Below are 15,354 nucleotides of genomic sequence, written 5' to 3'. Positions count from 1 at the left end.
TAGTCCAACCTGCTGATCACAGCAGGATTTCCTATTCTGAACTTGACAGGGAAGTCTAATCGTCCCAACCATGTTGAAGTTGGCTCCAAAGGATTAAATTCAAGTTACAACCATTGATATAAAATATTTATCTCCCTGAAACAAAACATAAGCAGGGGGGTTTTTTCACAAACATTTTATTTTGAGATAGAAAAAAACATTTGAGACAAGCTCTATAGCCATAAACCCAAATACACAATTGTGTTGGAAAATGACTTTTACATTTAAAAAAAAGATCAATATTTTGTTGTTTTTAAAAATATCTTAATAAAATTATCTTTGTGGGTGATTCTATTTTTAATAACTCTACTTTTGACTATCCCTTAATAGGCAGAAATGAGCTAAAACTCAAAATTTGAAGGCTATTTGACCAGGAAAACAAGAAAAGATCATATGGCCACGAAGAACAAGGATATTTTTGTTTTTTTGCTAAGCTGCCAACTGAACTAAGACACTAAAAGAAAAAGACCATTTCAGAAAGCTGCAGCAATATCAATAAGCTTTCAATTTCCCAGATTTTTAAGAGCCAAAGATCTTGGGTGTTCGTAACAGCCATCCATTTACCTAAAATTATAGCAATTTGAGAACCTTCCAGCCCTGAGGCCCCACAAAAACTTTTTTTGACAAAGTCTTACTTTGAAAAATAAATCTTTAAAAAAATATATCCTTGCATCATGGAAAGTTAATGGCGGTATATCTCATCTCTTTGCACAAGCTCAGGTGTAAATAAAACCAGTGTGAATCTGACGCATGTTGAGTGGTGCCTTTTGGCGATGAGAGAAGAATTCAGTTCCAACAAAGTTTTGTTTTGTTTTTTTATTTTCCCAAAGCACACTCAATTTCCATGATGAGAGAGTATCAAAATCCTGATGCAGGCCACAAAAGAGCAGCTTCACCAAGGAACTCAATGTTAAAAAGTGCACACAAGCCAATCGCCCGTTTCTAGCAATCATCAAAGGACAACATTGACTAGAATTCCAAGAAATTTCTACAGCCCATAAATGGAAACCATGAGCAACCTTGGGCTCAACAATCATACAAAATATTAAAAACACAGGAAAGCAATCCCAAAGGGAGAATAGAAACAATTGGTGGAAGCTAACTTAGGTTCTTCCAAGACTTTAAGAAAAAAGTGGAGGTGATAGGAATGGTGATGGTAAAAGAGAGAGGACCAAAGCATTCTAAGGCGCCTCTTTGGCCTCCATGATAATCTCTGCTTGCAGCTCTTTTTCAAAGCCTTCCAGGATGCTTTGAGCCAACCTTTCAGTCAAAGAATTTAGCACAGGCCAATGAAAGCTGCTAGGCGTCAGTAAACAGAGTAATCAATTAGGGTTTTTTATTTTAGAGGAGGCCAAAAGGGATACAATCTGCAAATCCTCCTCTCTTCAGGTTAACTCCCTTCTCCAACCAGAGGTGGGCTGTTGTGGAACGGTGATGTGTGCTCGCCCCCGTGGCTCTGAGTGCTAGTGGAAACCAGCGCAATTCTGCCACTGCACCTGGGCAGGTAGCGAAATTGCCACGGGCACCCCTGCATCTCCGCGCACGATTTCATTCCAATCTATAAATTAAACCCGGATTTCTCACCCCGGCATGGGAAATCCTTATTTCCATTTCAAGAAGGAAATATAGCACCTCCTTCCTTGACACTTGCACTGTCAGTAATTTACAAAGATTGTGCCTGGCTGGGACACTACAAAGGAAACTGAATTTCTCTTTAAAAATTCAAAAGGAAAGGTGATAATGTCTTGCTGCTACATTTCCCCCCAATAAAGCTCGCCAGCTTAAATTTAGAAAAAGGAACAAGGAAAATCCCAGCTCTAGAATAAACAATATTAGTTCTCTTTCTTGAAGAAGGTGCTATTTTTATCACATGAGGCTAGCAAGCTCTGTACAGATCTGGTACCCGCAGTTCCTAATCTCTCCAAGATCTAATTGCTTCAGACCAGAACTAAAAGAAAATGCATCTCAAAAGAGGTTTACAAGTCCCGGGTCTATTTACCCAGGATGCACGTAGACGAAAACTCTTGACTTAAAAAATAAAATTCCTAATCTGTTCGGCTAGCAAGGCAGCTTTTTCATCAAATAACCAGGAATCGAACAGAGGATACAGGAATGTTTTTTTAAATATCTCAGCTATTGTTATCATCTGGAAAGAAAACAAGTGGCACCTGTTTTACGAGCAAATGGCTCTGAACGGAAATTCAAAGTCTCTCCGATCAAGAGGCAGCCACACACAGATTATATGGTTTAGAAAAAACGAAGGCCGTGGTATGGATGATAAATATGGCACAGAATCAAAGGATAGATCCAGATAGATATTGAGATCACAGTAGGAATACAAAGATCACTCATTGGTAGACCCAAATAAAAAACCCACCCTAGCTAATTCTTGGCTTTTAAAAAGAAGTAAAGTCAATATTCACTATTTAAAACAGATGTGTATGCATCTCCTTGTAAGTTTTATGGTTCTATATGGAAGGAGTCCAGAACAACTTTACATATGCGCAGATAGACACACACACACACTAGCAAAAAACATTGTGGCTATCTAGAAATTTCATTGCATGTACATATATATCTGTTTAAATATGTCATGTTGAAGAGTAAACATCAAGATTCATCAAAGCAGCAGCAGAAGACACCTGGCTCCCCAGGACCTTACTGGGGTATTGAATTTGGCCCAAGAAAAATCAGAGATGAAATTTCCCACTGGGCAGCCTAGAAGGAACTATCTCCTCTGATAGAAATTCCTTAGAACAACTAAAGAATATTCAGAGTTGAATATTTACAAAACGTCTCAACAGCTACAAATACAAAAAAGAAAACCCCAAACAAGATCTATAAAGCCCCCAAGTAGAAGATTAATTCTCTGATCACACCAAACTGCAATGAGATTCAAGTTTTGGTCAACTGGAATGAAATATTCATAACTATCTTTTGAAGTTCTTCATGGTGAGTACCGACCCCATCCCATTATTTCCCACATTCAGGTGGAAAAAGCAGATAAGGTTGACCTTAAGGCAAATTTTCTCCGCTTGAGGTATCAAAGGCTGCCCAACATGGGACTTGTAAGGCAATACAACTTAGAGACACTGGCGGGATAGGACCAAAGATGAGCCGGGATCGAATTCAGAACAATCATCATAGCAACAATTCAAAAAGCTTAGAGATTCTGCTTCTGAGGATTACTTTTCTCCAATTTACACCAATGCTGAAAAGACAATTATTCCTCAATGTCTGTGAAGGATGACTTTTGCAGCTTGGCTACTTCAGTCAAACCTGAATTTCGTGTGCTGTTTTCCCCAAGGATTCCCCAATACGTTGGTCTGCAGGATTCTCATCTAGCACAGTGTTGCTAGATGGTGAATCATGGATGAAGAAAGGTTATGCTTTCTTCCAAAGGGTCCTAGAACGGGGAAGTTGATATATATGTGCACATAACATCAAATACAGGTACTGTATGTACAATATGTAATACATTTATATAAGCTATGACATAGAGTCCCACTCCAAATTGGCAGATTTTCTTGGTCCGTGCCTTTAACTAAATCCATCTCCTAAATCTTAATCCAGCAATTAAATTGTTTTTCACCAATTAATTTAGAGGAATGATCTGGAAAATGCCAGCAGATACAATTAGCAGGCTTCAGCTTAAACTTTCAGGAGTTTCAGAAGGCAGGGTTTAGCGAGTAGATTGTTATTGTTCCCCATACCTTTAACCAATTTCAACCACGCAAGAACCTTCGTGTCGACACTGGTAGTAAGGAAGCACCCAATAACTCTTCATGCTCAAAGTCTACATGAGACAAGAAGAGGTTCTGTGCTGAAGATAAAATCTAAGAGCTGCCATAGAAAACATACTGAAGACATGAGCAAACAGAATGGTGTTTTCCATCAGCCCTAGTCCCTGATACGATGTACATCTGAAACTCTAAAGGTGCAAGGTGGCAAGATCAGAAGTTGCACTCTAAGTCTACTTGTGGCTTTTTGTAAATAAGCCCACAATGTTTCGCCATCCTTGCCAGCTACAGGTAATGGAGATTCAGCAGAATAGTGGGGAAATAAACCTGATGCCACAATAGAAGAAAGAAATTGAAAACAATACAGGTGGTGTTCTTCTCCAACCCCAAATACAATCATTCTCCTCTAGATCCTTCAAGAAAGAAATAAGAACCAGGATGGAGTCTTAGGATACTTTCTTAGCTGGAGATTGTAGTACAGCCACACGGAGCTTAAAGAAAGGGGAGGTATTATAGAAAAAGAAAATTATGAGTTTTCCATGGAGCATGGTCATGACAGACTGGTGTCCCGATGCCCAGATTCTATACCAAGGGCCGTAGAAAGGATCAGAAATAGCCGGGCATAGCATGTTGTTCAAGTTCACTTCAGTGATCTGGAAGAGCAGAAGAAAGATAGATTTTTACAAAACAATATGTCTATACTACCATACAACAATTTGTCCTACTTTAATAAAAGTAGTAGTCTGTCTGTCTATCATCTCTCTCTCTCTCTCTCTCTCTCTCTCTATCTCTATCTCTTTCTCTCTCTCTCTCTCCCTTCCTTCCTTCCATAAATCCATCCATATGTCACCCACCTCACTATCCATAGTGACTATGAACCTGAAATATGTCAGTTCTCCTTTGTCTCTTCTGGTACCCCAGTTTACACCCAAACAATACCTTCAAACAGATGTAATCCTGAAGCTCTTTACAGTTTCCTCTGTTTAATTCACAGTGGTACCTCTACCTACAAATGCCTCTACTTAAGAACTTTTCTAGATAAGAACTGGTGTTCAAGGTTTTTTTTGCCTCTTCTCAAGAACCGTTTTCCACTTACAAACCCGAGCCTCCAAAACTGTAACCGGAAAAGGCAGGGAGAAGCCTCCAAGGGGCCTCTCTAGGAATCTCCTGGGAGGAAACAGGGCCTCCACCCTCCCTGTGGTTTCCCCAATTGCACACATTATTTGCTTTTACATTGATTCCTATGGGAAAAATTGCTTCTTCTTACGAACTTTTCTATTTAAGAACCTGGTCACGGAATGAATTAAGTTTGTAAGTAGAGGTACCACTGTACTTGGCTAGATGGTAAATCATTAAAAACAAGATTTTTTTTCCCTCCAAGATACAGCTTCTGTTTTGTTTTTTCTTTTACTTACCTGCTCCACTGGCATATTTTTACTAAACTTACCCACACCCAACCCAAAGAAAGATATACAATCCACATAAGTAAATGAACTTACGAGTCCCAAGATCTGTAAAAAACTGTAGTGGTAGACAAACATCAATCCAGTAGAGAGCAACGCCCACCAAAAATCCCAGGATGGCTCAGGAGTATAAATACCTTTTAGGAAGAGAGAAAAGGAGAAAATGGTTTTCTGCTCTTTCAAGGTGGGCACCATACCTTTTTTTTTTAACGAAGTATCGATTTTCACCCTGAAAATCCAAGATGATTGCAATAGAACACATAAACTGGTAGAAATATCTTTGTTGTAGACCAAACTGAATGCAAAAGAAGAGAACTGCAAAACATTCAAGATACTGAGAAGACCATGGCTGGCTCCTGGCTTGAAAAAGCCCCATTTTATGACTTTTCTTGCCAGAGTTCTTAAGTGAATCATTGTGTTAAATGCAACAAATACGATTAGAGGACTGGAGGCTAAAATGAATGAAAAATGGTTACAGGAACTGGACAGTCTTAAAGAGAAGGGCCAGTGGAGACATGATAGCAGTCTTCCAATATTTGAAGGGCTGTCACAGTGAGGGAGGGGGTCAATCTAAGTTATTAAATTAGTAATATGGTTGTTAAGCGAATCTAGTTTCTTCAATGATTTTGATTGTCAGAAGGTTGCAAAAGGGGATCACATGAGGCTGCAACCATCATAAATGTGAATCAGTTGTCAAACATCCAAATGTAAATCACACGCCCATGGGGATGTTGCAACAGTCATAAGTGTAAAAAATGGTCATAATTCGCACAAATTTGGGGCTCAAATTGTGGCGCCATGTCAAGGACTCCTTGTAGAGCATTCTTGCATTCCTACCTAATGACAATTTGATGCATTGCTCTAGAACAGAGGTCTTCAAACTTGGCAACTTTAAGACTTGTGGAATTGGGAGTTGAAGTCCACAAGTCTTAAAGTTGCCAAATTTGAGGACCCCTTCTCTAGAAACAGTTAACAGTTAACAGAGCCTTCCCTGTTGCAGCCCCTGGCCCCTGGAACCAACTCGCCCGGGAGATCCACACCGCCCCCACTCTCCTTTCCATTCAAAAGGGAATTAAAAACGCATCTATTCCAGCAGGCCTGGGGACTCTGAGCGAAGGTTTTGCTCAGACCACTTGTATGAAAGAGGAATGCTTGTTTTATTGTGGCTTTTTGGTTTATGGAATTCACTTCCAGAAGAGGTCGTGACAGCTGTCAGCCTTGATAGCTTCAAGGCAGGATTCATGGATGCCAAGCATATAGATGGTTATTGAAAGGGATGTCCATGTGCCGCCTCTATGTTGGTTGAGGCAGGCAGGATTCCCTTGACTACCACTTGTTGGGGGTCCAGGGAAAGGGAGGGTATTGCCTTTTCTTTCTGCTCAAGATCCCCATGGACAATTGGTGGGCCACTGTGTGACACAGAATGCTGGGCTCGATGGGCTTTGGCCTGATTCAGCAGGGCTCTTCTTATATTCTGATGTTCTTATGTTCAGAGATGAAGAAGCTTCATGGATGAGAAGTAAAATGTCTTCAACCTCCTCCCCCCAGAAAGTCCAGCTGCCACTTGAACAAAGCACCTTTGGGACCACTCATGACCCGGATGACTGAGCATCTCCATAGTTATTTTGAAAAACAGTTGTCCAATTGCTTTTATAAAACTTCCAGTGTTGGAGCATTCACAACCTCTGGAGGCAAGTCGTTCCACTGATTAATTTTCTCATTTTTTGGAAATTTCTCCTAAAGTCTGGCCTTAGTTCCAGATTGTATCCCTCCTTATTAGTTGCTCTGCCTTCAGATGATTTGGACATATATTATATGGTTATCTATGTGCTGCATGTTAATCCCAGGTAAAGTCACAACAACCTCTTCCCCAAATAAGGTCAGCAAGGCAATATGAGTGGGGGCAACTAGGCTTTCATGCATTTGCGGGGTTTCTCACATCCTCAGTTCAGGGTTTAGATCACACAGTTCGCTCGGGTTTTTATAATGGGTTTTTTACTGTTTTTATTATCTATATTTGACTTTGGTATCGTTGTATTGTATTATTCATTGTGGTAAGCCGCCCTGAGTCTCTTGGGATTGGGGGGCATAGAAATCAATTAAATTAAATTAAATTTTAAATTAAATTAAATTAAGTTGAATTGAATTGAATTAAATTAAAATAAACAAAATTAAGTTTGCAGGCCACCAGCAGAGGGTAGCAGAGAGCTGCAGAAACCCAAAGGTGATGAAACCAAAGGTTTGAAAGCTCTCCTGTTCTCCTGGCCAGGAAGTGGTTGGGCAACAAATGAAGAGGTCATTATGCAAAGTCAGCAGGACCCTTTCATAAACAAGTAAACATCTACCATTTCTTGGAGGGGGAGGGGGAATTCATATGTTGGTGAGTCTCCTTTGTCCAGGAGAAATTCCCTGGCAGTGAGAACAATAAATCAATGAAATCATAGAATTGGAAGGGACCTCCAGGGTCATTGGTCCAATCCCCTGGCTCAATGTAGGATTCACTAAGCCATCCCAGAAAGATGACTGTCCAGTCTCTGTTTGAAGACCTCCAGTGAAGGCGAGCCCACCACCTCCTATGGCAACTGTTCCACCGGTTTATCACCCTTACCATTAGAAAGTTTTTTCTGATATCTAATCTAAATCTACTAACTTAATAACTATGAACTAAATGGAATCTAGAAGAGATTGAAATAACTTCTTTTTTGGATTACTTATTGTTGGATTAACCTATTTGGAATACTTGCTGAGCCTTTTGGATTATTTGCTGACACCTTTTGGATTATCTGCTGAGAATTCTTTGGTTTAACATCTGCCTGCTGCACCGAAATTAACTTGACTCCATCTTGGGATTTGTTTCTTTGTTCTTTGTTCCTGTCTTGAACTTGGAAAATAAACTGACTTCATTTTGAACACAAGCAAGCTTTGGATTTGTTTTACTCTTTGAATTTTGAATTGACATCAAATATAAATTTATCCTTTGAGATTTGGATTTTCATCTTCACTTCCTAGCAAAACTACAGGATTTATAAGAAGAATTTAGGTATACAATACTGTTATTGTGTCTTTGAATAATTATCTGCTTTTTTTCCCCTGATTTCTCTTTGACTTTCTTCCCTATTCTTGGATATCTTTATTACTAGAAGAAGCTTGGTTTGAACTATATGCATTGTTAAAAAACCTTGGGTTCCTGCTCTATTCTAAATAGTTGAATTAAAATACTATCCCCCTTCCTTTTCTTTTTGAACAACTCTTTTTACTTCATTTTTTTTCCTTTCTCTTTTTTCTTCCCTCCTCCTAAAGTTTCCTCTCCAATTCTTTTTCTTTTGTTTTCTATATATAGTTGATATTCCTTCCCTTTTTTTTTACTTTTTGTCTTCCTTTTACTTGAAAAGGCACCTGTTCTTCTGTTCTGTGGCACTAAATAACAATATTTCTTTTTCCTTTTCTTTCTTCTTCTTTCTTTTTTTTTGAATTCTGTTATTAATTGAACTGTTATTGAATTGGTATAGCCATATTATAAGGAAAACAAAATATATTGAACAGATTTGGAATTTATAGTAATTTCTTTTCCTTTTCACTACATATAAAATTGAAACCAACCTTAAAATTTGAAATAGTGGATTCTAACTTGATAATGTCCCACACCTCAACCCTTGTTAAAACAACAAAAAAACAAACTACACCAACTACTTTATCTCCACAAGTCTCACCGCATTCTTCTCCTTCGCATCAAGTGTTAACTATGTCTACCAAAGACAAAGACAAAGACAAAACAATGCAGTCCAATCTTGCAACTATACATGAGACTTTGAATACTTTGAAGGACTTCATGGTCAAATCACAAGAAGACGCTACTCAACAAAGAGAGGCCATAAAGGAGGAGGCAACACAACAAAGAGAAGCCATAAAGGAGGAGGCAACACAACAAAGAGAAGCCATAAAAGCTGACTTGGCAGAATTCAAAGTGGAGATGGCCCAAATGAAAGCTGATATGGGGGAGATGAAAGACCAGATAAAGCAGATCCAACAAACACTTCAAGAAAGTGACGACCGAGTTAAAAAAGTTGAAGAACAATCTGATAAAAATGAGAAAAGAATGGAGTATCTTGAAGGGAGAGCCGATGAGAGATATAGAAGATATGATGAATCTATTATCCAGCTGGAGATGCAACGAGCTTCGTACGGACTTCGATTTCAGAATATAAAAGAGGAAAAAGATGAAGACTTAAAAGTGACTATGGCGGAAATTATTGGAGGTATACTTCAAGAGGACCCCATAGCTTTACAGAGAGAAATCGATGAAGTTTACAGAATCTCGAATAGCTATATCCGTCGGCACAATCTTCCAAGAGAGATACATATTAAATTTACAAGAAAGGCGTTGCGAGATGAGATACTTCACTATTCAAGAAACTCCCCGCCCCAACGTCAGGGAGTAGAAATAAAGATACTAAAGCAAGTTCCAAGAAGTGTCAGAGAAAACAGAAGAGATTATCATTTTCTAACTAAAATTTTGATCAAAGAAAACATTACTTACCGTTGGCTTATTCCACAAGGACTTTCTCTGACATGGCGTTCTACAAGGTACAAACTGGAAAATGTAGAACAAGCCATGTACTTTCTTGAACAGAGTGGTTTGGGCCACTCCGACTACGCAAGTAAGCAACAAGTGGTTCAACTACAACTAGTTCAACAGCAACCAGGGGAAAAATTACCAACTCAGCAAGAAGAAAACCTGGGGGCAACTGCCCAAGTAATAGAGCAGGACCAAGGTGCTAGAAGAGTTCAACCTCAGCGAGAAACCAAAAAACCCATTAAATGACAACGAATAAAGACTTAAAAATCTTTTCCGTAAATGTTAATGGACTTAACGAACCAAGAAAAAGGAAGCAAATTTTTTCTAAAATTAGAAACCAAAATGCCCAGATTGCAATACTACAAGAAGTTCATATTAAAAAAGATAACCAAAAATTACTGTTGAATCCCAAAATTGGAAAAATGTATGCTGCATTAGCAGACCAAAAAAAAAGAGGTGTAGTGATGTATGTCAAGAATTCTATAAATTCCAAACAAATATATAAGGATAAAGAGGGTAGGATATTGATTGTACAAGTAGATATTGAACCTAGACCTCTAGTGGTTGTTTCTATTTATGCTCCCAATGAAGACCAAATGACATTTTATAAAAATTTACACCAAACAATAATAGATTTAGCTATTGATAATTTATTGATAATAGGTGATTTCAATGCTATCGCGAATAGACAATTAGACCACTCAGGAGGGGGAGGTAATAAAAAAAGGGGAAAAGGTAAAAAAACAAGAAGAAATTTGTTACCTAGTACTTTTCAAAAAATGAAAGCGGAATTACTACTAAGCGACATTTGGAGGGAAAGACACCCCCACAAAAGGCAATTTACCTTTTACTCCAATCCTCACAAAATTTGGACGAGAATTGACATGTTATGGGCACCAAAAACGGTGGCAGAACAAATAAGAGAGGTTGAGATAGACGTTAATACATGGGCTGATCATAACCCAATAGTGGTCTATATGACGATGAATAACAAACAGAACAACTGGCGGATGAATAGGTATATATTAAATGATAAGAAATATAAGGATTGGATTGAAAAGGAATTAAAAATATTTTTTGAAATTAATAAAACATCAGACACTACTCCACAGAACTTATGGGATACAGTTAAAGCGTATATAAGAGGTTTAACAATATCTTACACAGCAAAACACAATAAGGAAAAGAAATTAGAGTACTTACAATTAACAAATGAACTAAAACAATTAGAATCCTTATCGCAGCAACATATTAAGAACAGAGATTTAAAGACAGAAATAAATGTAATTAAACATAAAATTAGAGTTATAGAACAAAACCAACTAACTGAAAAGATCAAAAGAGCAAAGCAACATTATTTTGAACATGCAAATAAACCTGGCAGATGGCTAGCGTATAAACTTAGAAAACAGAGTCAATCAAAATTAATCCAAAAATTAGAAGATAAAGATGGTAAAATAAAATATGACACAGAAGGTAAGGCAGACATTGTGTATAATTTTTATAAAGAATTATATGCTAAAGATCATGTTATCGAAGATGAAGTTTTTAACTATTTAGAGGCTTCAAATTTACCACAAATAACAGAAGATCAACAGGCCACCATGGACGGACCAATAACAATGGAGGAACTCTTAATAACAATTAAAAAACAGAAAAGCAACAAGGCTACAGGTCCAGATGCCATACCTGCAGAATGGTACAAGATAGACAACGAAACAATAAGAAACCATATGTTAGAAACTTTTAATTTATGTAGACTTGAGGGAAAAATTCCCAAATCTTGGTCAGAATCACTGACAACCTTAATACATAAACAGGGTACAGAACCAGAAAAGATTAAAAACTATAGGCCTATATCACTATTAAATGTAGATTATAAGATCTTTATTGCCATTTATGCAGAGAGACTCAAAAGAGTTATAAATGGAATAATACACCAAGACCAAAATGGATTTCTTCCAGGGAGACAAATTAAAAACAATATTAGAACTGTAATAAATATACTAGAGTACTATGAACAACACCCAGACAAGACGGCATCTTTAATGTTTTTGGACGCTCAAAAAGCCTTCGACAACGTTAATTGGATATTTATAAAAATGCAATTAAATAAAATGAGATTTGGCCCAAAATTTGTTAACCTAATAGATACCATATATTCAAAACAAACAACGAATATAATATTGAATAACAGTCAATTACCAATACTTGACATAAATAAGGGAGTTCGCCAAGGATGTCCTATATCACCATTGCTATTTATTATGACCCTTGAAACCTTATTAATTAAAATAAGAGCGGACCCCAAAATAAAAGGTTTAACCGTAGGAGATGAAACCTATAAACTCCAGGCCTTTGCAGACGATCTAATGTTTATAATTGAAGAGCCGATTACAACAGTTCCTACCTTACTACAAACCATTGAACAATATGGAAACGTAGCAGGTTTAAAGATAAATAAAAGCAAAACACATTACTTGACTAAAAATATGAATAAAACACTAGAAACGAAATTAGAAAGTATTTCTGGAATAAAGATTGTAAAAAAGGTAAAATATTTAGGAATAAATTTAACAGCGAAAACAATAACATTAAAAAATGATAATTATATGAAATTACTAGCAGAAATTAAAAATGACTTAGCAATGTGGAATAATTTGAAAATATCTTTCTTAGGAAGAATTGCAACAATCAAAATGAACATTTTACCCAAGGTCTTATTTCTTTTTCAGTCAATACCAATAAACCCAGGGGGTATCTTTTTAAAAACTTTAACAAACTTAGTTAAAAAATTTATATGGCAAGGTAAAAAAGCAAGGATAAAAATGAATTGTTTAGAAGATATTAAAGAAAGAGGCGGATTTGGCCTTCCAAATTGGAAACTATATTATCAGGCCGCTGCATTAACATGGCTTAGAGATTGGATAATTTTAGATAACAAAAGAATACTTGACTTAGAAGGACATGATTTAATGCTTGGATGGCACGCATTTTTATGGTATGATAAGGACAAAAACCATTCATATTTTAAAAGACATACGTTGAGGAAATACTTATTAGAAGTATGGAAAGACATAAAGAAAAATCATTTTTTAAGTATCCCAGACTGGCTAGCTCCTTTAGAAGCAATAATACATCCAAAGTCTATAAAGGATAAGAAAATAACTTATAGATATAAAGAACTATTAAATGATCAGATGAAGCTTAAATCTAGAATTGAATTACAAGAAGAAGGGATAATAATAGATTGGTGGCACTATGCCCAGATCCGATCTAGATATCAGAAGGATAAAACTCTTTACATTTTTAATAAAAGTAAGAATCCTTTAACTACCTTAATTACCACTAATTCAACAAAAATGATAGGGAAAATATATAAACTACTTATCGCTCATAAAAACATAGAGTTGACTTTAAAAGATACTATGATAAGATGGTGTAGAAATATTGGCAAGGAAATAGATATAGACACATGGGAGAAAGTATGGATTAACAATTGGAAAATGACTAAATCAGTTTCTCTAAAAGAAAATCAAATCAAAATGTTTTATAGATGGCATCTCCCACCAAATAGGATAGCAAAAATGTTTCCCAAAACATCCCCAATATGCTGGAAATGTAAGAAGGATATAGGAACCTACTATCATCAATGGTGGACATGTGGTAAAGCAAAAATATATTGGAAAATGATTGAAAAAATATTAAAAGAAATAATAAAGCAAGATATAGATAATACCCCGGAATTTTATTTACTAGGTGTTACAAATCAGACCTATAAGAAAGAAATCTTTTATTTAATTATACACATATTAACTGCGGCTAGAATAATATATGCGCAAAATTGGAAAGGGGAGGAAACCCCCAAGGAAGAAGAGGTCATAGCTAAAATATTAGATTGCGCTGAAATGGATATGATGACAAGAAGATTAAACGATCAAGAGGATACTAAATTCTATGAAACATGGAACAATGTCTATAAATGGATAGATAAGAAAAAATAAGATATATCTTTAGTTGTTTTTCTTTGTATTAGTTTTTACCTAGGTGATAACAATATTAATATTAGTTTAAAAGGACTTTTTGATGATTATGATATAGTAGTGTATGTATGTATAAGTATAAGTAATATACCAAGATGCATAATAGTTGAATTTATCTTTATTGTTTGAATTGAAGGTTTGACACTATTTTACTATAGTAATTAAGATTATATTAAAGGTATTTTTTGGTAATTATGTTATACTAACCCTACCTAACACTCACATCAAGATCTGTAAAACTTTAACCCAAATTTATTAACTTTTTTTACTATAATAGTTAACATATATTTAACTATGTATTCTTTTTCTATATTTGAATGTACACTTTCATAAGAAGCGGGGGAAATATACCCCCACTTTATGTTTATTGTTTGTATGTATTTGTCTGTTTTTATGAAAAAAATAATTAAAAAAATTGAAAAAAAAAAAGAAAGTTTTTTCTGATATCTAATCTAAATCTACTTCCTTGCAGTTTCATTCCATTGTTTCTAGTCCTTCCATGTGCTAATGAGAACAGTGCTGATCCCACTGCTCTGTGACAGCCCTTCAGATATTTGTAGACAGCTATCAAGTCTCCTCTCAGTCTTCTCCTTTGCAGACTAAACATCCCTAGATCCTTTAACCGTTCCTCATAGGACATGGTTTCTAGACCACTCACCATCCTCGTAACTCTCCTTTGAACTTGCTCTAGTTTATCAATGTCCTTTTAAAATTGGGGCCTCCAGAACTGAACACAGTATTCCAAGTGTGGTCGTACCAAAGTACTCTAGAGAGGAATGTAGCTAATAACTTCCAGAATAGCTTCCAGAAGTTGTGGGTGCTCCACAGGCATGGGTTCCTACTCACTGCTACCAAAACGATGCATGCTCAACTCTGTGTCGCCGGTGTGCACATGCGCATGCCCCAGCAAGATTTGGTTCTGCACATGTGCAGAAAGCCAAATCTCACGAGAGGACACACGCATGCGAAGAAGCAAAAAATTGCACATGCGCAGAAAAAAAATCTCGCTGGGGCACACACACATGCATCCACCAATGTGGAGCTACACATGCAGCTCCTTTTTTGCTATCAGTATGGAGTGTAGCCTGTACCGGCGAGCAGCCCATTACCATTACATCCATCACTGGAGATTTTTAAGAAGAAATTGGACAGCCATTTGTCTTGAGCAGAGGTCTTCAAATTTGGCAACTTTAAGACTTCTGGGAGTTGAAATCCCCAAGTCTTAAAGTTGCCAAGTTTGAGGACTCCTGGACTAGAATAGAAGGAAGGTCCCTTTCTGCCCTATGATTCTATGTTCTTAAATTGTGAAAAGCTTTGCTGGTGTTTTGTTGGATTGCTGAATTGAAAATATAGCATTTTTAACTGATAACATTTTAAAGACAAATTATGAACTATTTGATTTGCATTAATTGAGATATTGTAATATTGATTGATCTAAGGTGATTGAAAGCAAAACAAACATATATATAAATTAAAAAATGGGAATTAATTCT

The 15,354-nt window shown here is 36.6% G+C and overlaps 1 protein-coding gene across 4 annotated transcripts in view; it reads right to left on the bottom strand.

Moving 5' to 3' along the window:
* The window catches only part of TMEM164 (transmembrane protein 164), a 64,187-nt gene that overhangs the window by 7,696 nt on the left and 41,137 nt on the right, over positions 1–15,354 (bottom strand). For 3 of the 4 annotated variants that reach the window (XM_070759552.1, XM_070759549.1, XM_070759550.1), the window contains exons 6-7: positions 5,279–5,379; positions 4,368–4,432 (exon numbers count right to left, since the gene is read on the bottom strand). In XM_070759552.1, the coding sequence (XP_070615653.1) occupies positions 4,368–4,432; positions 5,279–5,379 (166 nt within the window). Of the gene's footprint in view, positions 1–840; positions 4,433–5,278; positions 5,380–15,354 lie in introns of those variants that run through there. The other variant, XM_070759551.1, reaches the window with a different exon arrangement.

This window comes from Erythrolamprus reginae, chromosome 8 (genome assembly GCF_031021105.1).
Source record: "Erythrolamprus reginae isolate rEryReg1 chromosome 8, rEryReg1.hap1, whole genome shotgun sequence".
Lineage (NCBI taxonomy): Eukaryota > Metazoa > Chordata > Lepidosauria > Squamata > Dipsadidae > Erythrolamprus > Erythrolamprus reginae.
Note: the sequence above shows the minus strand (reverse complement) of the source record. Positions and strands in the feature narration are given on the sequence as shown.